The sequence below is a fragment of the Oncorhynchus mykiss genome, unplaced genomic scaffold (assembly GCF_057628025.1).
Source record: "Oncorhynchus mykiss isolate SJ-2025 unplaced genomic scaffold, ASM5762802v1 scaffold101, whole genome shotgun sequence".
Taxonomy (NCBI): domain Eukaryota; kingdom Metazoa; phylum Chordata; class Actinopteri; order Salmoniformes; family Salmonidae; genus Oncorhynchus; species Oncorhynchus mykiss.
The window spans coordinates 2,735,217-2,762,500 of NW_028322100.1; the positions used below are offsets into that span (position 1 = coordinate 2,735,217).

At 40.7% G+C, this 27,284-nt stretch overlaps 1 protein-coding gene across 23 annotated transcripts in view; it reads left to right on the plus strand.

The window, feature by feature from the left end:
• Positions 1 to 15,712: 15,712 nt before the first annotated feature.
• The window catches only part of LOC110531613 (transcription factor COE3), a 218,876-nt gene continuing 207,304 nt past the window's right edge, over positions 15,713 to 27,284 (plus strand). For 15 of the 23 annotated variants that reach the window (XM_090228840.1, XM_090228827.1, XM_090228825.1 and 12 more), the window contains exons 1-6: positions 15,718 to 16,646; positions 16,930 to 17,086; positions 17,442 to 17,505; positions 17,984 to 18,039; positions 20,401 to 20,474; positions 22,644 to 22,712. In XM_090228840.1, the coding sequence (XP_090084966.1) occupies positions 16,507 to 16,646; positions 16,930 to 17,086; positions 17,442 to 17,505; positions 17,984 to 18,039; positions 20,401 to 20,474; positions 22,644 to 22,712 (560 nt within the window). In that variant the 5' untranslated portion in view covers positions 15,718 to 16,506. Of the gene's footprint in view, positions 16,647 to 16,929; positions 17,087 to 17,441; positions 17,506 to 17,983; positions 18,040 to 20,400; positions 20,475 to 22,643; positions 22,713 to 27,284 lie in introns of all 23 variants that reach the window. The other 8 variants (XM_090228832.1, XM_090228847.1, XM_090228843.1 and 5 more) reach the window with 2 other exon arrangements.

The following is a 27,284-nucleotide window of genomic DNA, read 5'->3' on the forward strand; positions in this document are numbered from 1 at the left end:
TTGGTGAGCGGACCCCAGACCTCACAACCATAAAGGGCAATGGGTTCTATAACTGATTCAAGTATCTTTAGCCAAATCCTAATTGGTATGTTGATTTTTATGTTCCTTTTGATGGCATAGAATGCCCTTCTTGCCTTGTCTCTCAGATCGTTCACAGCTTTGTGGAAGTTACCTGTGGCGCTGATGTTTAGGCCAAGGTATGTATAGTTTTTTTGTGTGCTCTAGGGCAACGGTGTCTAGATGGAATTTGTATTTGTGGTCAAGGCGACTAGACCTTTTTTGGAAGACTATTATTTTGGTCTTACTGAGATTTACTGTCAGGGCCCAGGTCTGACAGAATCTGTGCAGAATGTCTAGGTGCTGGGTAGGCCCTCCTTGGTTGGGGACAGAAGCACCAGATCATCAGCAAACAGTAGACATTTGACTTCGGATTCTAGTAGGGTGATGCCGGGTGCTGCAGACTTTTCTAGTGCCCGCGCCAATTTGTTGATATATATGTTGAAGAGGGTGGGGCTTAAGCTTGCATCCCTGTCTCACCCCACGGCCGTGTGGGAAGCAATGTGTTTGTTTTTTGCCTATTTCAACCGAACACTAGTTGTTTGTGTACATGGATTTTATAATGTCGTATGTTTTACCCCCAACACCACTTTCCATCAATTTGTATAGCAACACCACTTTCCATCAATTTGTATAGCAGACCCTCGTGCCAAATTGAGTCGAAGGCTTTTTTGAAATCAACAAAACATGAGAAGGCTTTGCCTTTGTTTTGGTTTGTTTGTTTGTCAATTAGGGTGTGCAGGGTGTATACATGGTCTGTTGTACGGTAATTTGGTAAAAAGCCAATTTGACATTTGCTCAGTACATTGTTTTCATTGAGGAAATGTACGAGTCTGCTGTTAATAATAATGCAGAGGATTTTCCCAAGGTTACTGTTGACACATATTCCACGGTAGTTGTTGGGGTCAAATTTGTCTCCACTTTTATGGATTGGGGTGATCAGTCCGTGATTCCAAATACTGGGGAAGATGTCAGAGCTGATGATGATGTTGAAGAGTTTTAGTCAACTGGAAAATGTTGTCTGTATATTTGATAATTTCATTGAGGAGGATAACATCTCTCTCCCTCTATCTATCTTCTCTGTCTGTCTCTCTCCCTCTCTCTATCTTCTCTGTCTGTCTCTCTCCCTCTCTCTATCTTCTCTGTCTCTCCCTCTCTCTATCTTCTCTGTCTGTCTCTCTCCCTCTCTCTATCTTCTCTGTCTCTCCCTCTCTCTATCTTCTCTGTCTGTCTCTCTCCCTCTCTCTATCTTCTCTGTCTCTCCCTCTCTCTATCTTTTCTGTCTGTCTCTCTCCCTCTCTCTATCTTCTCTGTCTCTCCCTCTCTCTATCTTCTCTGTCTGTCTCTCTCCCTCTCTCTATCTTCTCTGTCTGTCTCTCTCCCTCTCTCTATCTTCTCTGTCTGTCTGTCTGTCTGTCTGTCTGTCTGTCTGTCTGTCTGTCTGTCTGTCTGTCTGTCTCTATCTTCTCTGTCTGTCTGTCTGTCTGTCTGTCTGTCTGTCTGTCTGTCTGTCTGTCTGTCTGTCTGTCTGTCTGTCTGTTTGTCTCTTCTCTCTCTCCCTCCCTCCCTCCCTCCCTCCCTCCCTCCCTCCCTCCCTCGTTCCCTCCCTCCCTCCCTCCCTCCCTCCCTCCCTCCCTGTCTCCCTCCCTCCCTCCCTCCCTCCCTCCCTCCCTCCCTCACTCCTCTAGGTCCCCATGAGGATAGAAGACCACACACGCACTGGCACAGACACAGGTACAGACACAGGTACAGACACAGACACAGACACAGACAAAGGGAAATTAAATATGTTGCAAGTGAGGATTGAGGCTGTTGAACTCTGATGATGAATCAGGAAGTGTTTCCTCTGCTCTATCACTTAGCCACCTCTAAAGGCCCCTCCCCCTTCCTCTTTGTCATTAAGGGAAAGGGAAAGAGAGATACCTAGTCAGTTGTACAACAGAATGCATTCAACTGAAATGTGTCTTTCGCATTTAACCCAGCCTCCTCTGAATCAGAGAGGTGCGGGGGAGCTGCCTCAATCAACATCCACGTCATCGACGCCCAGGGAACAGTGGGTTTAACTGCCTTGGTCAGGGGAACAGTGGGTTAACTGCCTTGTTCAGGGGAACAGTGGGTTAACTGCCTTGTTCAGGGGAACAGTGGGTTTAACTGCCTTGTTCAGGGGAACAGTGGGTTAAACTGCCTTGTTCAGGGGAACAGTGGGTTTAACTGCCTTGTTCAGGGGAACAGTGGGTTTAACTGCCTTGTTCAGGGGAACAGTGGGTTTAACTGCCTCGTTCAGGGGAACAGTGGGTTTAACTGCCTTGTTCAGGGGAACAGTGGGTTTAACTGCCTCGTTCAGGGGAACAGTGGGTTTAACTGCCTCGTTCAGGGGAACAGTGGGTTTAACTGCCTCGTTCAGGGGAACAGTGGGTTTAACTGCCTCGTTCAGGGGAACAGTGGGTTTAACTGCCTTGTTCAGGGGAACAGTGGGTTAACTGCCTTGTTCAGGGGAACAGTGGGTTAACTGCCTTGTTCAGGGGAACAGTGGGTTTAACTGCCTTGTTCAGGGGAACAGTGGGTTAAACTGCCTTGTTCAGGGGAACAGTGGGTTTAACTGCCTTGTTCAGGGGAACAGTGGGTTTAACTGCCTTGTTCAGGGGAACAGTGGGTTTAACTGCCTTGCTCAGGGGAACAGTGGGTTAACTGCCTTGTTCAGGGGAACAGTGGGTTTAACTACCTTGTTCAGGGGCAGAACGACAGATTTTTTTACCTTGTCAGCTCGGGGATTCGATCCAGTAACCTTTCGGGTTACTGGCCCAGCGCTCCTACCCGCCAGTTATTGGGGTATTGTTTGTAGATTGTTGAGGAAACATTTAATATAATCAATTTTAGGATACGGTTGTAACGTAACAAAATGTGGAAAAAGAGGAAGGTGATCAGTATACTTTCTGTGTGTGGTACATTTTTCTAAACGTTTAGTACAAAACTCCAAACTGGTAACATTCATGGTGCAGTTTTCCATTAAAAACCTTTCCTTGTGTTTTGTTTGGAGATATCTCTCACCACACAACCAATCCAAACATATGTTTACTGTGAAATACCGTGAGAAATGTTGATTTAAACCAACAAAATCATAACACAATGACATATTTAAATATAGTTATTTTAACAACTAGTTTAACCAATACCCATGAAAATGTACTTAAAATCTAATTTCCTTAATTTCTCTCCCATGTGTGATCACTGAAGACATCTTTCACAATCATTGATGCAAGAAAATAAATGTATTGTTCATCTATAATGACACTGTAGGTGTAATCAAATGAAACACATGCAATGAATGGTAAGAAACATAACATGTGGCAGGGCGCTAGGTAGCCTGTCATTTGACCATAGGGCTCATCCACATCATAGTAAATGTCCTCGTTGTTCATACACCCGGGGAACAACTTTTAGTGTGGTGAATCCAAGCCTGACACACAGTACGAGTCAAAGGTTTGGACACACCTGCTCATTCAACCAAGCTGGTTGAGAGAATGCCAAGAGTATGCAAAGCTGTCATCAAGGCAAAGGGTGGCTACTTTGAAGAATCTCAAATCTCAAATATATTTAGATCTGTTTAACACTTTTTTGGTTACTACATGATTCCATATGTGTTATTTCATAGTTCTGATGTCTTCACTATTATTCTACAATGTAGAAAACAGTAAATAATAATAATAATAATGAAAAACCCTTGAATGAGTAGGTGTGTCCAGACTTTTGACTGGTAGTGTAGGTCTGGGTTGATGTCATTACATGTCTCATCCATGGCCTGAAGGAAGGTGGTATGCTCATGGGCATGGCAGTCATGCACCGTCCACATGTACTGTAATCATGTAGAGTACTGTAATATATGCCAATAAAGTACTGTAATACTGTAATATATGGCAATATATGGCAATAGAGTACTTGTAATACTGTAAAATGTGCCAATATAGTACTGTACTGTCTTGTAGTGGTCCTTTGTGGCTCAGTTAGTAAGCACATGGCACGAGCAACATTTGAGTTGTGGGTTGGATTCCTGCCGGGCTCACATACGGACGGACATGTGTAGACTCATTGTTGTCACTTTGGATAAAAACGGCAGCTACGTAAATGGCACATATTACAGTATTACAGTACTCTATTGGCATTTATTACAGTATTACAGTACTTTATTGGCATATATTACAGTATTACAGTACTCTATTGGCATATATTACAGTATTACAGTACTCTATTGGCATATATTACAGTATTACAGTACTCTATTGGCATATATTACAGTATTACAGTACTCTATTGGCATTTATTACGGTATTACAGTACTCTATTGGCATTTATTACAGTATTACAGTACACTATTGGCATATATTACTGTATTACAGTACTCTATTGGCATATATTACTCTATTGGCATATATTACAGTATTACAGTACTCTATTGGCATATATTACAGTATTACAGTACTCTATTGGCATATATTACAATATTACAGTACACTATTGGCATATATTACAGTATTACAGTACTCTATTGGCATTTATTACAGAATTACAGTACTCTATTGGCATGTATTACAGTATTACAGTACTCTATTGGCATATATTACTATATTGGCATATATTACAGTATTACAGTACTCTATTGGCATATATTACAATATTACAGTACACTATTGGCATATATTACAGTATTACAGTACTCTATTGGCATTTATTACAGAATTACAGTACTCTGTTGGCATATATTACAGTATTGCAGTACTCTATTGGCATGTATTACAGTATTACAGTACTCTATTGGCATATATTACTCTATTGGCATATATTACAGTATTACAGTACTCTATTGGCATATATTACAGTATTACAGTACTCTATTGGCATATATTACTCTATTGGCATATATTACAGTATTACAGTACTCTATTGGCATATATTACTATATTGGCATATATTACAGTATTACAGTACTCTATTGGCATATATTACAGTATTACAGTACTCTATTGGCATATATTACGGTATTACAGTACTCTATTGGCATATATTACAGTATTACAGTACTTTATTGGCATATATTACGGTATTACAGTACTCTATTGGCATATATTACAGTATTACAGTACTCTATTGGCATATATTACGGTATTACAGTACTCTATTGGCAAATATTACAGTATTACAGTACTCTATTGGCATATATTACAGTATTACAGTACTCTATTGGCATATATTACGGTATTACAGTACTCTATAGGCATATATTACAGTATTACAGTACTTTATTGGCATATCTTACGGTATTACAGTACTCTATTGGCATATATTACAGTATTACAGTACTCTATTGGCATATATTACGGTATTACAGTACTCTATTGGCAAATATTACAGTATTACAGTACTCTATTGGCATATATTACAGTATTACAGTACTCTATTGGCATATATTACAGTATTACAGTACTCTATAGGCATATATTACAGTATTACAGTACTCTATTGACATATATTGCCGTATTACAGTACTCTATTGGCATATATTACAGTATTACTGTACTCTATTGGCATATTTTACAGTATTACAAGTACTCTATTGGCATATATTACAGGTATTACAATACTCTATTGGCATATATTACAGTATTACAGTACTCTATTGGCATATATTACAGTATTACAGTACTCTATTGGTATATATTACGGTATTACAGTACTCTATTGGCATATATTGGCATATATTACAGTATCACAGTACTCTGTCGGTATATATTACTGTATTACAGTTTTATTTTGTATTTTATTTAACCTTTATTTAACTATGTAATATAATTTCTGTAATTTAACTAAGCAAGTCAGTTAAGAACAAATTCTTATTTACAATGATGGCCTACCAAAAGGCAAAAGGCTTCCTGCGGAGACAGGGGGCTGGGATAAAAAAAAAAAAATATATATATATATATATATATATATATATATATATATATATATATATATATATATATATATACAGGACAAAATACACATCACGACCAGAGAGACCTAAGACAACAACATAGCAAGGCAGCAACACATGACAACACAGCATGGTAGCAACACAACATGGTAGCAGCACAAATCATGGTCCAAACATTATTGGCCAACATGATCTTGCCAATATCACATTTTTTCAAACTTACTTAAGTCATTTTCGTAATAGTACTTATACTTTCTACTTTACACTATCAAACATTACGTTTCTACTTTACATTTTCAAACATGATGTTTCTACTTTACATTATCAAACATTGTGTTTCTACTTTACAAACATAAATTTTTATGATGTAATTATCAAACTATGTAGTAGACAAAACACTTTGAAAACTAAGAACAGTCGGATTAAAGTCAAAGTCAAAATGTATTTGAACAAATTAAAAGACAATCACATCGAGCATTGCATTGTGAAAAGCAATTTCATTTCATATGAAAATGTATTTCAATGTGAAACATATATTTCTACATGAAACTGTTAATTATTATTAATTATGTTTGGTGAAAAAGTGACTGCATGATTTTTTGTGTGTGTTGTACTTCGTCAGTTGAAAATGTGCTTAGAGTTTTGAAATAATCGTATTTTGAATGGTGTTTTTGTGTTAAATTTACCCCCGCAGCTGTGAAAACTGCTCCAATAATCACACAATAATGATCATGTCACCATGTTGACATCGGCTGTATCGACCGTGTGCATAATTATTAGGTTACTCGCACGAGACCTATTAAAAGTGTAGACCGAGTGGAATGATTTTAGCTATTTGTGCCTGTAGGTGGGGCACTGTCACCGCGGAATGGCGTTTCTTCACACGGGTAACTGCCGGCTGCAGCTGTCAAACTAAGGTCGCTATCGCCCATGGCCTGGGCTGTGGTTCTACGTTTGAGTTCTCAAATGCTACGTGATTTGAACATATGCCCCCCCCCCCCCCCCCCCAAACCAATTATTGCCAATTTGAGCAATTTACGAGAGAAACAATTCATCAAATGGTACGGATTAATCTGATAGAGAAAGACAGGACAGTATCCTAAATACATGGTTCAATAATGTGAGGCCATTTTATGAAGCACGAGTAGTCTACATTATATCTGACCTATATGTGATTATATCAGAGATGATAACGTGTGAAGGTGGCAGGTGCACATCTGCAAATCTTTAATTATGGAAGTCAACTGTTTTATTCAATAGGATCCAAACGAATCTATTTGTTATTCTGAAATTGGGGAGCGGTTGACCCAACCACTCTCGGTTCACTCTCGATTTCCACTGGATATTTTACATGTTAATTGCCTAGAATAGGTCTCGGTTTCTTTATTCATTTTTTCCCCCTCCTTCTTTATATGACTATCGCCCCGGGCTGTGCCGCGGGCAAGCCGCACAGCATCTCTCTCTTCATTTTAGCACCAGAGTGAAAATGCTAATGATACAGCTACTCGGGTAGGCCGCTTGACATAACTCAACCATCTCACATGTTCTTCTGCACTGTTCATCAAGACATTGTTTTAAATCATTTAAATCAGTAGTATTGTATTACAGCCTAATATACTGCCATTAGTAGACTAGTACTGACCTGTTATAGTGGTATACCCTTGTTTAATATTCTGTAATACTGATAGCATAATTTAGGCGTTATCATTATCATCAGAATCATTATTTGACACCAATCACTGTCACATCGCGATGATTAGGGGGACGTTGAATTAAAGGATTAGACAGTCAACAGTAAGATCACATTGTTCTACTGTTCATCTTTAGTCTTAATAAACTGTGCAACTGGATTTTAGGCTTTACTCATCAGTCAAGCAGATAAGGAGTGAGGTAGGCTAGAAGCAGTGGTTTGATTGGTAGGCTAGGAGCAGTGGTTTGATTGGTAGGATAGAAGCAGTGGTTTGATTGGTAGGCTAGGAGCAGTGGTTTGATTGGTAGGCTAGGAGCAGTGGTTTGATTGGTAGGATAGGAGCAGTGGTTTGATTGGTAGGCTAGGAGCAGTGGTTTGATTGGTAGGATAGGAGCAGTGGTTTGATTGGTAGGCTAGAAGCAGTGGTTTGATTGGTAGGCTAGGAGCAGTGGTTTGATTGGTAGGCTAGGAGCAGTGGTTTGATTGGTAGGATAGGAGCAGTGGTTTGATTGGTAGGCTAGGAGCAGTGGTTTGATTGGTAGGATAGGAGCAGTGGTTTGATTGGTAGGCTAGGAGCAGTGGTTTGTATGTTGGTAGGCTAGGAGCAGTGATTTGTAAAGGTTGGTAGGCTAGGAGCAGTGATTTGTAATGGATGGTAGGCTAGGAGCAGTGATTTGTAATGGATGGTAGGCTAGGAGCAGTGGTTTTGATGGTAGGCCAGGAGCAGTGGTTTGGTTGGTAGGCTAGGAGCAGTGGTTTGTAACAGTTGGTAGGCTAGGAGCAGTGGTTTGTAATGGTTGGTAGGCTAGGAGCAGTGGTTTGTATGTTGGTAGGCTAGGAGCAGTGATTTGTAAAGGTTGGTAGGCTAGGAGCAGTGATTTGTAATGGATGGTAGGCTAGGAGCAGTGATTTGTAATGGATGGTAGGCTAGGAGCAGTGGTTTGTAATGGTTGGTAGGCTAGGAGCAGTGATTTGTAATGGATGGTAGACTATGATCATTGATTTGTAATGGATGGTAGACTATGAGCATTGATTTGTAATGGTTGGTAGGCTAGGAGCATTGATTTGTAATGGTTGGTAGGCTAGGAGCAGTGGTTTGTAATGGATGGTAGACTATGATCATTGATTTGTAATGGATGGTAGACTATGAGCATTGATTTGTAATGGTTGGTAGGCTAGGAGCAGTGGTTTGTAATGGTTGGTAGGCTAGGAGCAGTGGTTTATAATCTCAACAATCACTCTCCAATCTGCCCTATTACCAAATTCTTCGCCTTTCGCATTTTCAACATTTATAAAGGCTATGCTCGTTTATTAGATTAAAATTGTTGAAAGTAAAATACACATTTAAAGCTTTTAAATAAAACCGTTCAACTTTTAATTGAAGGCTGATCTGTATTAGGACATCTGGACAGTATGAAAGCCGACACCGACTCAACTTCCCAGCGGTTGCACATATTTCAGAGTTAATTATCCCGATACATGTTTCATTAAAGCCAATTACAATATCTGGAGTTACCTAATCGAACCATTTTTCCATAATGAAGGTGCCCCCTTGACATTGGAACCTTTGAAACAAATATATTTATAATGTTCAGAATGCATTTTAAAATTAGCCGATAGTTTATCAGGGTCTATCGCTATGTTTTCTTTGCATTTAAATAGCGATGACTACAGCCCGCTGTTAAAATTGATGCCTTGTTTATTGTAAGGAAACAACCGCATTTCTAACAGGCAAACAAACCCGATTGTAAAAGCACTTGAATTAGGTTCTGTTTTGTAATTATGTTTATTTGAAATTAATTTCTAATTTCCGTCAACTAATCAAAACTGTAAATCTTTCCTTGACTGATTTTATGACCGTGACTTTTAGATAGCGTTTTGTTTTTATTATATTAATTATTTTCCTTCAAGCGACACCAAAGCAAGTCTGAATAAGACATGAATGTTCTGAAAATCACATGTACATTAACAACATGGGTTGTTAGATGTTTACTCTATACACTAATTAGATCACGTGTTGCTTTCTAAAGGGTCAACAATCTATTGACAAACGTAACGGTTCTGTGATGCGCTGAAGTTTGCCAGGAAATCTCGGTAGTGGTGGTGGTGGTCTTTAAAATGACCAAAAGGAGGCGCTCTTCGTCAAATTTAGAGCCAAACGAGCAACGCTTTGCATTAAGGTTACAGATGCTGGATTGCCTTTGACAATTAAATCATTTTTTTACTGTATATTCAGCAAACCCCGGACTATTGTTTTGACTTGTGAACTTCTGTATTGAGATATAAGCCTACACATGAGAAACAATATGTCGCCATTGTGTAATATTATTTGGCATGTGTATTTCTATGTACAGAGAGCCGTCAGAAAGTATTCACGCCCCATGGACTTTTTTACACGTGTTACAGTCTGAATTTAAAATGGATTACATTTAGATTGTATGTCGCTGACCTACACACAATACCCCATAATGTCAAAGTGGACTTAGATTTTTTTGGGGGAAATTGTTCCAAATGTATTAAACATAAAGAAAGCTGAAATGTCTTGAGTCAATAAGTATTCAACACATTTATCATGGCAAGCCTAAATACATTTATGAATAAAGATTTGCTTAATAAGTCACATGATCGTTTGCATGGACAAACTCTGTGTACAATAATAGTGTTTAACATGATTTTTGAATGACTACCTCATCTCTGTACCCCACGCATACAATTACCTGTAAGGTCCCTCAGTTGAGCAGTGAATTTCAAACACAAATTCGACCAGAAAGACCAGGGAGGTTTTCCAATGCCTCGTAAAGAAGGGCACCCATTGGTAGATGGGTAAAATTTTTAAAAAATAAACAGATATTGAATAGCCTCTTTGAGCATGGTGAAGTTATTAATTACACTTTGGATGGTGTATCAACACACCCAGTCACTATGATGATGCAGGCCTCCTTAACCCTAACTCAGTGGCCGGAGAGGAAAGAAACTGCTCGGGGATTTCACCATTGAAGCCAATGGTGACTTTAATACAGTTACAGAGTTTAATGGCTGTGGTGGGAGAAAACTAAAAACGTTGTGGTTATTCCAAAATACTAACCTATAAATGACAGAGTGAAGGAAGCCTGTATAGACATAAAAATATTCCAAAACCTGCATCCTGTTCGCAATCAGGAACTAAAGTTAAACTGCAAACTATTTGTCAAAGAAATGAACTTCATGTCCTGAATACACCACAAACGGTTATGTTTGGGGCAAATCCAACACAACACTGAGGACCATTCTTCATATTTCAAGGATGGTTGGTGGCTGCATCATGTTATGGGTATGCTTGTCATCGGCAAGGACTATGGAGGTTTTTTTTTAGGGATAAAAATAAATGGAAATAGAGCTAAGAACAGGCAAAATCCTATAGGAAAACCTGGTTCAGTCTGCTTTCCACCAGACACTGGGAGATGAATTCACCTTTCAGCAGGACAATAACCTAAAACACAAGGCCAAATCTACACTGGAGTTACTTACCAAGACGACGTTGAATGTTCCCGAGTAGCCTACAGTGGTTACAGTTTTGATTTAATAAATTGGCTTGAAAATCTATGGCAAGACTTGAAAATCATTGTCTAGCAACGATCAACAACCAACTTGATAGAGCTTAAATATTTTTTTTTTAAGAATAATGTGCAAATATTGTACAATTCAGGTGTGCAAAGCTCTGAGAGACTTACCCAGAAAGACTCACAGCTGTAATTGCTATCAAATGTGATTCTAACATGCATTGATTCAGGGGGTTGAACCTGTATGTAAATTTGATATATCTGTATTTCAATTTTAATAAATTTGCAAAAAAATCGAAAAACAATTTTTCACTTTGTCATAATTAACGTGTGTCGATTGGGTGAGAAAATATATATATTTAATCCATTTTGAATTCAGGCTGTAAACACAACAAAATGTTGAATAAGTCAAGAGGTATGAATACTCTCAGAGGGCACATTAAAGTGTTCGTGATTTTGCCAATACTCATGTTTGATTTCCCGTAATCATTAACAACATTGAATTTGAAACAAGTCACGGGGGAAAGAGACGCAGCGCTTATAAAGCAGAGACGATCCTTTGTTTAAGAGTTGACTTATGATCGGCATATTTACGGTTATTGAAACAAATTAGAAGCATGTTGTTTTGGCATAAATATTAAGAACATTTTATGAGTAAGAAATATGATTTTTTTCGTTCTGAAATAAGATTCCATCTGACATGCATGTTGTTAGTGACTTGCCTATATAGTTTAACTTCGTGTGCTATCTAACAGTTAATTGTGTAATTTATTATGTGATGATTAGGGCGTGGAATAATAATCTATGCAACTGAAAAACTGTCATAGGTGCAGTTGAGTGTTTTTGATGCGCAGTCACTCAGCTCTGACATTTGGTTGATGATGGTGCAGTCGGCCTACTACGAACACACACACAAACACACACACTAGAGAGAGCGAGAGAGAGGAAGCGGTAAAAGTGAAATATTGGAAAGTGCTGAATGTCGATATTTGTCTGAAGTGAAAGAGGACTTCTTTCAACTGTATCTGAAAATATTTTATATGTGGATGATTCAACTTAATCTAAAAGAAGTTTCCTTTATGTTAAACCACGTTTCTAAAAGCCACACAAAGCGTTCCAGTTCAATTGGTGCTGTAACCGTGAAAGCAGGACCCCTATATTGCCCACCGTGCCATCAACCACAAACTGACTTGCATATTTAGGCTGCAGAAAAATGGACATTTATGGGATAAAAGATTACCCTAACTAATGTCTCAGTTTGAGAGAGTCCTGTGTTCAATGTTTTTTTGCATTGTCAAATAGTCTGTTATTTTATTTCGTGTCCTTGTCATGCCAATAAAGCTCTCTGTCTGCTACTTATTGTGAGCTTTCGCATCCCAGCCTGGCATTAAGGAATATGTGGACTATCTAGCAAAGTAATGAAACCATGTCCTGTTTAAAACAATAATATAATCGCGTCTTGTTTGGATATTTTTTCTTCTATCTATGTTCCTTCACTCAGTGAAGTCTTGTTCATTTTTTTCTGCTGCCACAGCATCGGGCTATATAGCCCACTGTACAGTCAAGTAACACGACACGCTGCTTTAGCGATCGGAGATGAAAACAGGAAAACGTTGGTATATTTAGTCTTTCTCTCTCTGTGCTTTGGTATGATGTTGCGACTGAAGGAGAGGAGAGGACAGCTGGGCTATGGCCATCTCACCGACTTTGCCTTGACATCTGGGAGACCCATTGGTGTGTGGCACGCGAATCGGTTGATGTCGCTATTTAAATGCAAATTTGTGGGGGGATCATTGGAGCCTCACCCCGTAAATTCACACAAAAGGAACACTTCACACACAATAAGGAGGAGGGTCGTTTTCTTCCGGAGGTCTTGGCAACACCAAGCAAATCTTATTCAAACCAACACTCCTCCTGCATGACTAACATTGCGGTTTTTATTTTTGTTGTCTAGCGTTCACCATTAGCACACTTCTCCAAATGAGATATAACATTAGCGATCTTCTACAACTAAATCCGCACACATGGTCGTTATGATTAGAGCAGAATGGGCTACACGCGCAGTTAATGTTGAATGCAAAATATACACAAGCTTTTTAGTGACTTGATATTAGAATATAATAGACGTATTGTTATTAATATTATTAATATTTTTGTTGTTATTATTATTATCATTATTATTAGTATCATTATTATTATAATTTATCTTGACTTATTATGCTATTGCTTTGTTATGACTTTTTATTGCTAAAGAATAATCTATCCGTGCATCAACATCATGACTTGTTGAGATGTCGCTGCGTGTGTCGCTGATGTTTAAACACCACCACAGAATAAGCACGTGCGAGAAGCACTCATATGTCAAATTGAGACATGATCATAAATTAAAATATGCACTTATATGTCCATCAACGTCCCGTTTTTTTCCTTTCCGTCCTAAGCACCTTGATTAATTTCCGTCTGTCTGACGGAAGCAGTTAGAGAGGAAGGCAAAGTTAAAACTTGGTTGAAATGAAAGAGAGCATTTAGCACGCGACCAGATGATCCTAGAAAATGAGCTGAAATAGATTCAGGCTCAGCGCCTGTTGTGGCAGCAGCTGATTCCCTATTCCTGTCCAGATGGCTCCCAACACAGATTTGCATTCATTTTCGCCTAATATCGTCCAAAAAAGAGGAGCAGCTGCATTTGTTGTCAAATAAGGTTTAAAACTCCTTTTTTTTTATGACGGGGTCGTTACCTACGTGATGGGGTTGTCGAACTGTCCGAGAACCTCTTTCTCTCCAGTCAACAGTATCCGTTTGAACAGGATCTGTCCTAAAAACCCTACTTTGGTCATCAGATTTCAGGCCCTTTGTTGTATAATCGGTATTAAACATATCATTAGGCTACTTGGTGCAATATGCAGTTTCCAAGACAGAATTTTACTGAGATAAAAAAATAAAAACACGTTGGCAAGTAACTTAATTTATGACTAATTGAAATAACATATTTAGAGGGGGAAAAAACGAAAAAAAGTCAAGTGCGCTCTATTTCAACGTTATAACATTTTACTTGCAACGCCGCAAACGCGGCATTGGTAACATTGTTCTACGTCACATCAATTTATCGAGCAAATAATAATTTATAAGCAATTTGCATATGAACCCATTAAAATGAACACTTAGTACAATATTTTCCGGGTTGACACAATAAATTGTAAATTAATAAATTGTAAATTGTCTAGAAATAGAATAGCTTAACGATATTATCCTAAAATAGTAATAAAATGCTGTTTTATTATACTTACGTATTTAATTAGGACGTGCAGGGCCGGGAAAGGAATGGATTTAGAGACGACGCAAGAACAACAGCCGCTTTGATAATTCACTTATCTTTGGCAATAGTCATTAACCCCCAACCCCAGCAAAATGCTGTCTAAAACACATCTCTCTTCCTTTCCACGTACACCCATCCCACCCCTTTAGTGCACGGGGCTGTGGGGTCCCCTGATAACCCAAATCGGACTTCACTTTTTTTTTTTTTGCCGATTAATTACAATGTAAACATATAGCTTTTTTAAAAAAAGGTCTGCAAATTGGCAACAAGAAAGCATTGCCCTGAAGGAGAAATACCTTCCCGTCATATTATTGTGCTATTTAAAAGGGTTTCTTTATTATAATAAAATACAGGTCTGTTCTTCAAGAAGAGAGAGGTTGGACACCGCGCATCCCCCGAGTCAGTTCACTGAATAGAATGATGTACACCCACATTAAACTAAATCAACTATCGTATTGAACATTCATGTATAGCACACATACAACCTGCGCATTGCATTAGGCTAACACGTTGCAACGATGCCCGGCTGTTTAATAAACTTCATGACAGACATGAGGTATTGCACATTGAATCGATACGAGTTCTTACCATGCAAATGGTAGTAGCCTGGGATACAGACATCTGACGCATTTCCCTTTATAAAGATAGTAATACCCAGGCTACTGTTGGCAGCAGAGTTACTTTAGTTCGCCTTGAGAGACGCGTTATATTCCATCACTTGAAACATGGCTGCATTAAAATAGCATTGATTCACTTTGATTATATATATATGCGCTGGCGACCTCCTCTATAAAACATGCCAATTTAGATTTGGAAAAGCCTTAACAAATAGTAATAGTGAAATATATCCCATTGGCATTGTATCTAGTTTTGACCAAATGGATTGGAACGCTCTTCCTTTATGCTCCTATAGACATGTTATGCTTTTCCCTCCGACTTTTAGTCGATATTTACTCATTCAACGCTGAGAACATCACATAGCAGCCTACCTGGGTAAAGTATTTAGTGACAATTCCGCTCCCTTCCCTATAATATGTTGTATCGGCTACACTCTTGTCCTTTAGGATTTCATGTTTAGTGAATATTAACGTCACAAGATGTGAAATTGAGGGGGGGAATCTCTACATTTGATGGAGGAAAAAGTGGAGCTTGCCTTGCTGGAGCTCTCGGGTTTCAGCCAGGCAGCTATTGAAATGTAGGACTCTCCAGAATGAAGCTCGTTCAGGGACAGGACGTGTCACTGTTCCATATATGGTCGAAGCTCCGCCCACCAGCGCGTCATATTCTGACAGCGCGCATCCCGTGGGTTTAGAGTTTTGGCTCCCGGGAAAGGTTCCACTCCTCGGGGATAGAGGGTTGAGTTTTGTATGCTTCCATCCCATTCTGCAAGACGCTAAAGGCCTCTCATCAACCTCTCCTGTGTCCAGGAACACCTCCATAGTAATCATTTCGTTTATTTTGTCTTCTGGAGCTGGAGCGCATTGCCAGAAGTGGTCGATTCAACTGAAGCTTTTTTGTTGTTGTTGTAAATGCTTGTTGTAATGATGACTCCAGCTTGAGGAGCCATCACCAAAAACAAAAAAAGTTTTCTTCAAACGCATTTCGAATAAAAAATAGAATAAAACAGAAGCAACTACAACCATATCCTGCTATTTGAACGACTTCTTCAACGACTAGGATCACGTTCCAACCAGCTACCGAGATAGACTACAGTAACCCACTCTGTGAATTGTTCATGTCGTGCCAACACAGGACGGGCTCAAGGAGACAGGACTTGTGAACTCAACTGGGACTTTTGTTTCGTTCTACACGTTTTAACTACAACAAACTTATTTTACTGTTATTTGTCAACCACCAAGAAGGAAAGATTGCTCTTCAACAACTACCTTCCTATTATTCTCATTTGGCTGGAGCGGGTTTGTACGAAACTGTTTTAATGTTTGGAATTCAGGAAAATATAGGCTTACCTAGAGGGGGGACGACTATGAAAGAGGAACCGCTGGGCAGCGGGATGAACTCGGTCCGCTCGTGGATGCACACATCTGGGGTAGTGGATGCGAACACAGCCGCCCAAAGGTACGTTTGCCAAACATCCAATTTTTTATGCATTTCTCAGATTGCCCCTAAATCCCCACATTGCCATGTATCAATTACAATCTCCCTATGCGACTCTTCTCTTCAGCGCGTTCTCCAACGCTCATTACATCATATTACTGTTAAAGTGACAAATCAAGAAATCTCTTGTCTCTAAAAACGTGCCTTTCACACCATCTCCCAATGTTTTCATCTGACGCTAGCTCCATCTGCAGTGTATCTCTCTCCCATCTAACCGAGGTGCTCCTCTCTCTTCTCCCCGCAGCGGTGTGGGTTTGGCTCGGGCACACTACGAGAAGCAACCACCGTCCAACCTCAGAAAATCCAACTTTTTCCACTTCGTTCTTGCGCTGTATGACAGACAAGGACAGCCGGTGGAGATCGAACGGACAGCTTATGTGGACTTTGTGGAGAAGGACAAAGTAAGCGCCATTTCTTTGGAATATCGTCCCATTTTATTCATTTGTTTTTATTTTTTAAATTTATTTTCACCTACACAGTTCATCATTTGGTGGTAAAAGCAGAAACACGTCATAGGCGGTGGAGGAGACACGTGCAGTTATGTGGATTTTCTAAATGACTTCGAATGTCGCAAAATTATTTTATACATGTAGTTTTTAATTTTTTTACTCTACACAGATAGATACCCACCCCTCTCCCACTTGACCCCTTCATAATAGCCTATTTTGTGAGCTCATAATTACCACATATCAAGACAAATGTCAACAAAACACAGTAAATGTATGTGAACACTGATTCAATGCTCATTATTTTCAGGAACCAAACAGTGAAAAAACTAACAATGGGATACACTACAAACTACAGTTACTGTACAGCAACGGTAAGTGGTATAGCTACTGATGAAGGAAATAAACCGTGTCTGGTTATTATGAAGTGAATACGTACAAATCAGGGATGCGTGCTTGGACATTGATTCCGCCAGATAACGTTGTATGGTGGTTGTTAGTCTGATATTGGGTTACATTTTTAAAGTGGTAAATTGCCTACAGTGTCGGTCGGTGTCAGCTAGCATCGTCTATGGTTAATCCACGCTCAGTTAGCGATGCGTGGAGAATCAGATATGAATCCACGTTTTAACCTGACGCGAACCAGATGATGATCATGAACATGTATCGAGATGACACATGTTTATTAAAAAACAAACAAACCGTGTTTTAATTATATTTATTTTATGTCAGTAAAAAATTGTAAGACATATATTTTCTAAAATATAATGTGGAAGCAAAACCACATTGTAAATAACAAGATGCTTGTCAGTGTAAATGACAAGATATAAAATATATATACTTTATTCACAGGTGTCAGAACAGAACAGGATCTTTTCGTACGATTAATCGATTCCATGACAAAACAGGTAAGATTTTGTATTTTAATATAATTATCTGCAATTGCCAAATTGTATGCGTATGGTGCTTGAAATATAACGTGTGTTGTGGAAACGTGCGTGGTTTTCAAGTTGACCCTATTACAGAAGATATATGCTTCAATTATGAGCCTGTAAGTTATTAGGCCATGTGTGGTTGTGTTTTTTTTTTTTATCGTTTATATTTCACTATAAATCAGCTCGCTCTCGGGTTGGAGCGATTGTAATTGTTGTTATTATTTTTTATTTTATACAACTTTTGTGACTCGGCTATAGAGATGGACAGTTGTAGATATCCGATATATAGTTAATTACAATAATAACCTTTAGTGGCCTCTCTTTAATTCGGGTGGTGAGCTCCAGGGGTCTCCCGTATACCCGTGCACGATTCCCCTTAATGTTTATTTAATTCGCAGCAAAAGTGTTTAATGGGGTCTATTTAATTTCTCTTTTTAAAATCGCGATTATACTTTGACATGAGATATTATATATTTTTTTTGGGGGGGGGGGGGGAGAATGCTATAAAATATTTAGCTGATATTACGGTTCCTGAAATGAATTGGTTTTGTAGGTCTACTACCGTGCTTTGTGTATTGGCTCGTGAGCGCATTTTTAGTCAATTAACCACTAATTTGTCTTATGTGCTAATAGATGGGATGTCGTAGCCATCAACAAACATAGGTCTTATCTGCTATGTAGTATAATTGTGCGTTGACAGTCCATCAGTTCAGAAATGTTCAAATAATTATTTATTGTGACAAACAGACGAGACTATTATTGCTAAAAAAAAAAAGAAAGTCTCGGTTCAATAACAAGAGCCCCTTTTTAGTATGAGAGGCCACTTGAGTGGACAATGTGGCGCGTTTCCTCAACCTTGAATGTTTTCGGAAATCACTTCTCGGCTAGTATGGGCTTATTGTTAAGTGCCCTCCGCCAAGTTCACTGAATAGCCTATAACTTCAGTGTCTAGGGTTAAACAGCATTATTATGACCAGTTTTTTTTATTTCATAATTTGTCACCTCTTATTATTATATAGGAAATATAGGCTACACGTTAGATTCGCCCCGCTCCTCGTTGACTGTAGCCTATATAGGTCTGTCTATGATCAGAGAGTCAATGACGCTGAACCGGCAGTTTATGGATTTCTGTTTCTTCAGCCGAGACACGGGAAATAAATCACATGATGATAACTGCAATACTCCCCAAAATCCCTCATATATAGATGTTGTAGCTAGGCTACGTGGTACCCCTCTCACCTCCAATGGAACAGAGCTGGTTCCGATGTGTTTTCAACTACTACCAGAAGCACCAAAAAAACAATATTAAAAGCCCTATCTCATTTTGCTGTGAAATATCTTACGTAGTGATGTGTTTTTTATTCACCCGCTTATGTCCCCTCTTGCTATAGCAGCGTTGTTGTTCATTGTTAAATCAATTGTGATAAGGCCCTATAGTGTGTCATGCGTTTTACTTAATTGCTAATTATAAAGAGTTTATCTTTGATTAAAAGCCCCGCTTCTTTGGTTTTACATTCATCCAAGATGTAACGGCGGTGCGCGCGGGATAGGCAGGCTGCTGTTGTCGGGCTGTAGCCGTGCAATCACAGACCCGGGGCAGAACGAGGGGAGGGAGAGAGACAGACAGAGAGCAAAAAAGAACTGAGGCCGAGCGCACCTACAGCTCCACGCCATCTGTTAAAGCCAATGCTCAAAAATTACTCAACCGAACCCCCCCCGACACCGTTTTTTTTTGTATCCGAGAAAAATCATTGTTAGCGGCTCAAAATAAACAACAGATTGCCCATTAGCTCTTTCCCCCCGAAATATCTGTAGATTAGAATGGCGCTGATGTATACGGAAATGGGTATTATTTACATCGCCCATCTGCAGCAGAACCAGGTATTATCCTGGGATAAATGAATAAAAAATATATAAACAACATATACACATATTAACCTATTTGACATTTTTTTGTTGTTGTGGTCTAGCAAATAATTTAGGCTATTTATTTACATGACAATATATATACATTTATATTTTGTAAAGAAATTAATTGTTTGGAAATTATCTACGAGAAATGAATTTATATTTTGAATTTACAATTTAACCTATAAAACGTAAACTATACAATTGCTGTATGTAGACCCATATGTCAATATTAGTAGGCCTATATACTTTATGAATTAATAATCAATTATATAATGAATTGATCCATGTATGAATTGAATGTTATTGTGGTGTAGGTTAAGGTTTATATCCCATAGCCCACAGAGATCGGCAAATGTGCAACGTGTTATCCAGTTCGATATTTTAAACGTCTGCTTCTGATGTACTTCTCTCTTTGATTCCAAGGCTATTATCTATGAAGGTCAAGACAAAAACCCAGAGATGTGCCGAGTGCTTCTCACACACGAAATCATGTGCAGGTAAGAGCTTGTCACGGCGATTAGCTACATTTCAACGTCCTTTAAATATATGCTTGTTTTAAAAATATATATTTTTCATATATTTCTTTGCTTTGTTATTAAAATGCTGAGTTGGGGGTGGTTTGAGGATACTCCTTAGTAGATGTATTTACGCATCAACCTCAATCTCTTGTTGCAATGAAAACACCTCGGTGCATATCGGCAGACTCATAGCCAATTTTACATAGGCTGCCTATTCTCAGACATAATATTATGCGAAATAGAATATTATAACTAGGGAGGTTGCATTCAATGACCGAGAATCCCTGTATCGATTTGGCCTACTATAGTTGGGTTTGATTGGTCAACTGACAACAGACACAACACAGAGAACAGATGACGGCACATTCCTGTGTTCTGTCAACGGGCGCTCCGTTTGACTCGCCCCCCCCCCCCCCCCCCCCCCCCCCCCCCCCCGCACCCCTTGCATTAGATAAAGTCACTGCTCTTATGAAGTTGGGTTGAATCCCTGTTTGTCACGAGCTGACCCACACAGTAGCCCACACAGCAGGCGTCATCCTGCTACAAGAGGGTCGAACTACACCTCATCACCACGCCATAACGTACAAAAAAAAAGCTATGTTTTCCCTTTAGATGACGGTTTGCATATCAATGAATGTATCAGAGGTGTGTGTGTGTGTGTATGTGTGTGTACACACACGGCTTGTATTTAAAGGCCGTTTCCGGTTGAAAACAGATGTGGTTTTGGAGCTCTAGAAGTGGAGGACTGTTAGACGTTGTTTATTCTCTTTAACTTTCAGTAGCAGCTTTAAAGAGCTTCACACTCTCCTCACACCATATGGTGTTCACTGAGCTCGTCTGGACATGTAACCATCACACAACTAGGCTTTAAAAAATAAAATAAAAACATTTTTTGGTATAATTTCAACATGAATAAAACTGTACCACACAGTATTGGATCCGGTCCTATCTCCATCGGTAGCTATGGCTAGACCCCGGCACCATAACCGGCACCAGCGGCTAAACCGAGACAATGCTTTGGGTCCGGTCCTATCCCCATCGGTAGCTATGGCTAGACCCCGGCACCATAACCAGCACCAGCGGCTAAACCGAGACAATGCTTTGGGTCCGGTCCTATCCCCATCGGTAGCTATGGCTAGACCCCAGCACCATAACCGGCACCAGCGGCTAAACCGAGACAATGCTACTTCAGTGAACGATTGATGCAGGGGCTGCACGGCTTCTGAGCGTTCTAATGAATCTCTGGCCTATCACAGAAAGGCTGGTTTTGAAGATGGCCGTCTGCATCCTCTCCAGAATTAACAGCTTGACAATTAGAGGGAAACAAAAAAAAAGCTGAAGCTGTGGAAAGACGATTCCCCAGCCTCCTGGCGTCTTCTGTTCTCAGTTCAGTGCTAGAGACACAACACCACAAACATGTTGTCTCCCTGAGACTAGCAAACGTGCAACAGCCGTGCTCGGCAATGCTAAGGGCTACGTCCCAAATGGGCACCCTATTCCCTACGTAGTGCACTACATTTGACCAGAGGTCTATGGGAATAGGGCGCCATTTGGGACACAGCGGCAATGCTAAGGGCTACGTCCCAAATGGGCACCCTATTCCCTACGTTAGTGCACTACATTTGACCAGAGGTCTATGGGAATAGGGCTCCATTTGGGACACAGGGCAATGCTAAGGGCTACGTCCCAAATGGGCACCCTATTCCCTACGTTAGTGCACTACATTTGACCAGAGGTCTATGGGAATAGGGTGCCATTTGGGACACAGATGGAGGAGATGTTTACCCGTTTGCCCGGCGTGGCGAGACTGACTAGGTTCCCTACCAATCAACAGACAGACAGACCGCTAGCGCCAGGCATACAGGCACAGCTCAGCAACAATCATTATCTAAACACTGTCACGCTTAGATAAATATAGAATTAAATAATTAAAATAAAATGTTAGGAAGTAACAATTAAACATGCGAAGATCCACACTGTGTGAATCTCTTTAAGCTGCAGTTTACACACGCAGCCCAAATCTGATATCTTTCTTTTTTAACCAATCTGGATCTTTTGCCTATAAAAAAAAAAAGGGGTCAAAAGATTAGAATTGGTCTGCCTGTGTGAACCTGACTGGATCACATCTTCATTTCCTCCTCTCTGTAGTCGGTGTTGTGATAAGAAGAGTTGTGGCAACAGGAACGAGACTCCTTCAGACCCCGTTATCATCGACAGGTAAGAAACAGACCCGCTGTTCGGTACAGATCTTTTCTCTACTCTGGTTTAGTCGAGTGGCGTGTGCTGTGTGTATGTGCTGTGTGTATGTGCTGTGTGTATGTGCTGTGTGTATGTGCTGTGTGTATGTGCGGAGTGTATGTGCTGTGTGTATGTGCTGTGTGTATGTGCTGTGTGTATGTGCTGTGTGTATGTGCGGAGTGCGATGGTCATGGTTGTTGTAGTCATTCTGGGACTGTTGTTGTAGTCATTCTTGGGGATTCTGTGGTGCCCAACTTCTGTCTCTCTGTCTCGCAGCATTGTACTGTCTCTGTGTTTGTTGTTCTCCTGCGTTGTTGCACAGGTGGGTTGACTTGGAAACCCGGAGGTCTCTGTGGGGGATTGGGTAATTGCTAGCGAGTTGTCAGGGGAAACAGTTTCCTCGGCCTTTCCTCTCTCTGTGCTCTGCCCTGCTTTTCTGCGGGAGTCCGTTGTTAACGCTTGGAGTGCGCTTGGCTTTACCTTCAGACTTGTATCATTGAGTGGCCGCCTCCTAATTTACGAACAAGTGTTTTTTATTCAGTACTCTGTCATTTATTCCACTATACTGTATTTCTATGGGGCGACAGGGTAGCCTAGTGGTTAGAGCGTTGGACTAGTAACCGGAAGGTTGCGAGTTCAAACCCCCGAGCTGACAAGGTACAAATCTGTCGTTCTGCCCCTGAACAGGCAGTTAACCCACTGTTCCCAGGCCGTCATTGAAAATAAGAATTTGTTCTTAACTGACTTGCCTGGTTAAATAAAGGTAAAATAAAAATAAAAAAAAACTGTATTTCTATGTGAATCTGAGTGCTTGGCTGCCTTCCTACATGCGGCCCACTGTCCAGGAGAGCTTGATATGACGTTAGATGTATTGTTACTGCTACTGGCTGAGCACAGTTTTCTCAGTCGTAGTTCATTGGATGTGAACAAGTATGTTGGGAGAGGGAAAGACGATGAGTTAAGACCAGGGTGAAATATGGAGAAACCAGGAGAGGGAAAGACGATGAGTTAAAACCAGGGTGAAATATGGAGAAACCAGGAGAGGGAAAGACGATGAGTTAAAACCCCGGGTGAAATATGGAGAAACCAGGAGAGGGAAAGACGATGAGTTAAAACCCCGGGTGAAATATGGAGAAACCAGGAGAGGGAAAGACGACGAGTTAAAACCCCGGGTGAAATATGGGCCACCAGTGGATAGCAATGCCAATGTTTGAGTTGTTAGAATATCTGTTTGCTTAGCGGAGAGTATTTGGTATCTGACACAGGGAACATCTCTCTTTATTAGTAATCAAATATGGACGGCCAGTTGCTGCCTTTCACTCAGTCAGTCAGCGACAGAGTCTATGTGTCAACCAGTGGAACACAGAGCTCACAGACGAGACTCACATTCTGGACTGGAGCAGCTCTGGCAGAATGTATGCATGTTTACATGTATTCACAATCACGTGTATGATTGCGTTCTGGGTATTTATGCGTTAATTTACCGCCATTACACACATTGTATTATGACTGTATATGTATATGTATACTGTATATGTATATGTATATATGTATATGTATACTGTATATGTATATGTATATATGTATATGTATACTGTATATGTATATGTATATATGTATACTGTATATGTATTTATGAATGTGTGTATTATGACTGTATATGTATTTATGAATGTGTGTATTATGACTCTATATTGTATTTAGGTTATTTTGTTGTTACTTAGAAACATATATCATTTTTATTAACAGAATGTTGTTTTGTGGTAATAGGTAGAGGTAAAATGATGGTTTTCAGACCTCCTTCAGTTGTACACATCTATACACGTGTTTCCACGTGTTTCTATATCACCTCTTATTGGTTTTTTGGTAATAGGTAGAGGTAAAATGATGCTTTTCAGACCTCCTTCAGTTGTACACATTTATACGCGTGTTTCTATATCACCTCTTATTGTTTTTTTGGTAATAGGTAGAGGTAAAATGATGCTTTTCAGACCTCCTTCAGTTGTACACATCTATACACGTGTTTCCACGTGTTTCTATATCACCTCCCATTGGTTGAGAAATGGACTTCATTATTTGACAGTGGAATGACAGCGTGTGTGATGTGATATGTCCATGAGGGTGTGTGTGTGTGTGTGTGTGTGTGTGTGTGTGTGTGTGTGTGTGTGTGTGTGTGTGTGTGTGTGTGTAATGTCATCTGTCCAGTATTAGTAATAACCTGTTAAGTTAGATTTGACTAGTTCTGTGCTTAGCACTGTTATCACTCTGCAATGTTGTTGCTTAATTTTATTTGTATTTTATTATTATTATTTTATTAGTAACGTATTAGTATTTATTATTGTTTTATTAGTATTTATTATTGTTTTATTAGTATTTTATTATTGTTTTATTAGTATTTTATTCGTATTTTATTGGTATTTTATTATTGTTTTATTAGTATTTTATTAATATTTTATTAGTATTTTATTAGTATTGTATTAGTATTGTATTAGTATTTTATTAGTATTGTTTAACTATGGTGAATTTTGTGGCGCTGACTGAGAGAGAAGGGAAGACGTTGCAGACTGACAGTCCAAATAGTCCATAGAACTGCGCCACAACAGATGAGATCTGAGACGTAATTCAATCATAGGTTAAAAAAAAGAGAGAGAAGAAAACGCTGTGTCTCACATAACCTCGAGCCAGTGCTCTGTAAGTCTCACAGCGAGCCGGTTTGTTATGGTGTGAAGCAGTGGAACCGTGTAGCCTAACCGTTCCCCTCCCTGTACCCTCTCAGAGGAAACGTGTAGCCTAGCCGTTCCCTTCCCTGTACCCTCTCAGAGGAAACGTGTAGCCTAGCCGTTCCCCTCCCTGTACCCTCTCAGAGGAAACGTGTAGCCTAGCCGTTCCCTTCCCTGTACCCTCTCAGAGGAAACGTGTAGCCTAGCCGTTCCCCTCCCTGTACCCTCTCAGAGGAAACGTGTAGCCTAGCCGTTCCCCTCCCTGTACCCTCTCAGAGGAAACGTGTAGCCTAGCCGTTCCCCTCCCTGTACCCTCTCAGAGGAAACGTGTAGCCTAGCCGTTCCCCTCCCTGTACCCTCTTCCTTTGCCTGCTATGATCCCTGGGAAGGCAGAGGAAACGTGTAGCCTAGCCGTTCCCCTCCCTGTACCCTCTTCCCTTGCCTGCAATGATCCCTGGGAAGGCAGAGGAAACACAAGGTCTTTTTCACTTGTCGTGCCCGGTGATATTGTCTATTCTTCGGGGCTTCAAAGTCAGGCGAGCACTTTAAAACAGGGCGTCTCTGACATAATGAGTGCTAGCTGCTCTGCCCATAAAACTGCTTGACTTTGTATTGTGACTAAAACACAGTTGAAAAGGGATCCAGTGTCTCTGCACTTTGTGTTTCAATCTCACCCAACAATGTGAGTGTAACAGAAGTCCAATAGGAACATTGGACAGAGAAGGAAGGGGGAGGGGGGAGGTCGGGGGGGGGGGGGGGGGGGGGGGGGGAGAGTGGATGGAATCCCATGACAGAGAGAGAGAGAGAGGGAGCTAGATAGAGAGAGAGGGGGGGGGGGGCTAGATTGTTGTTTTTCACTTTAAATATTCACTTTGTATGTTGTCTACCTCACTTGCTTTGGCAATGTTAACACATGTTTCCCATGCCAATAAAGCCCTTGAATTGAATTGAATTGAGAGAGTAGGGGGGAGGGCTAGATAGAGAGAGGGGGGAGCTAGATAGAGAGAGAGAGGGGGGGAGGGAGGGAGCTAGATAGAGAGAGAGTGGGGGGGCTAGATAGAGAGAGAGAGAGAGAGAGAGGGGGGGAGGGAGCTAGATAGAGAGAGAGTGGGGGGAGGGAGGGAGCTAGATAGAGAGAGGGAGGAGGGAGGGAGCGAGCTAGATAGAGAGAGGGAGGAGGGAGGGAGGGAGCTAGATAGAGAGAGAGTGGGGGGGGCTAGATAGAGAGAGAGAGGGGGGGGTGGAGGGAGCTAGATAGAGAGAGACTGGGGGGGGGCTAGATAGAGAGAGAGAGAGAGGGAGGAGGGAGGGAGCTAGATAGAGAGAGAGTGGGGGGAGGGAGGGAGCTAGATAGAGAGAGGGAGGAGGGAGGGAGGGAGCTAGATAGAGAGAGAGTGGGGGGGGCTAGATAGAGAGAGAGAGGGGGGGGTGGAGGGAGCTTGATAGAGAGAGAGTGGGGGGGGCTAGATAGAGAGAGAGAGAGAGGGAGGAGGGAGGGAGAGAGCTAGACAGTGAGAGAGTGGGGGGAGGGAGAGCTAGATAGAGAGAGGGAGGAGGGAGGGAGGGAGCTAGATAGAGAGAGAGTGGGGGGGGTAGATAGAGAGAGAGAGGGAGGAGGGAGGGAGGGAGCTAGATAGAGAGAGAGTGGGGGGGTAGATAGAGAGAGAGAGGGAGGAGGGAGGGAGGGAGCTAGATAGAGAGAGAGTGGGGGGGAGGGAGAGAGCTAGATAGAGAGAGGGAGGAGGGAGGGAGGGAGCTAGATAGAGAGAGGGAGGGAGGGAGGGAGCTAGATAGAGAGAGGGAGGAGGGAGGGAGAGGGAGGGAGGGAGCT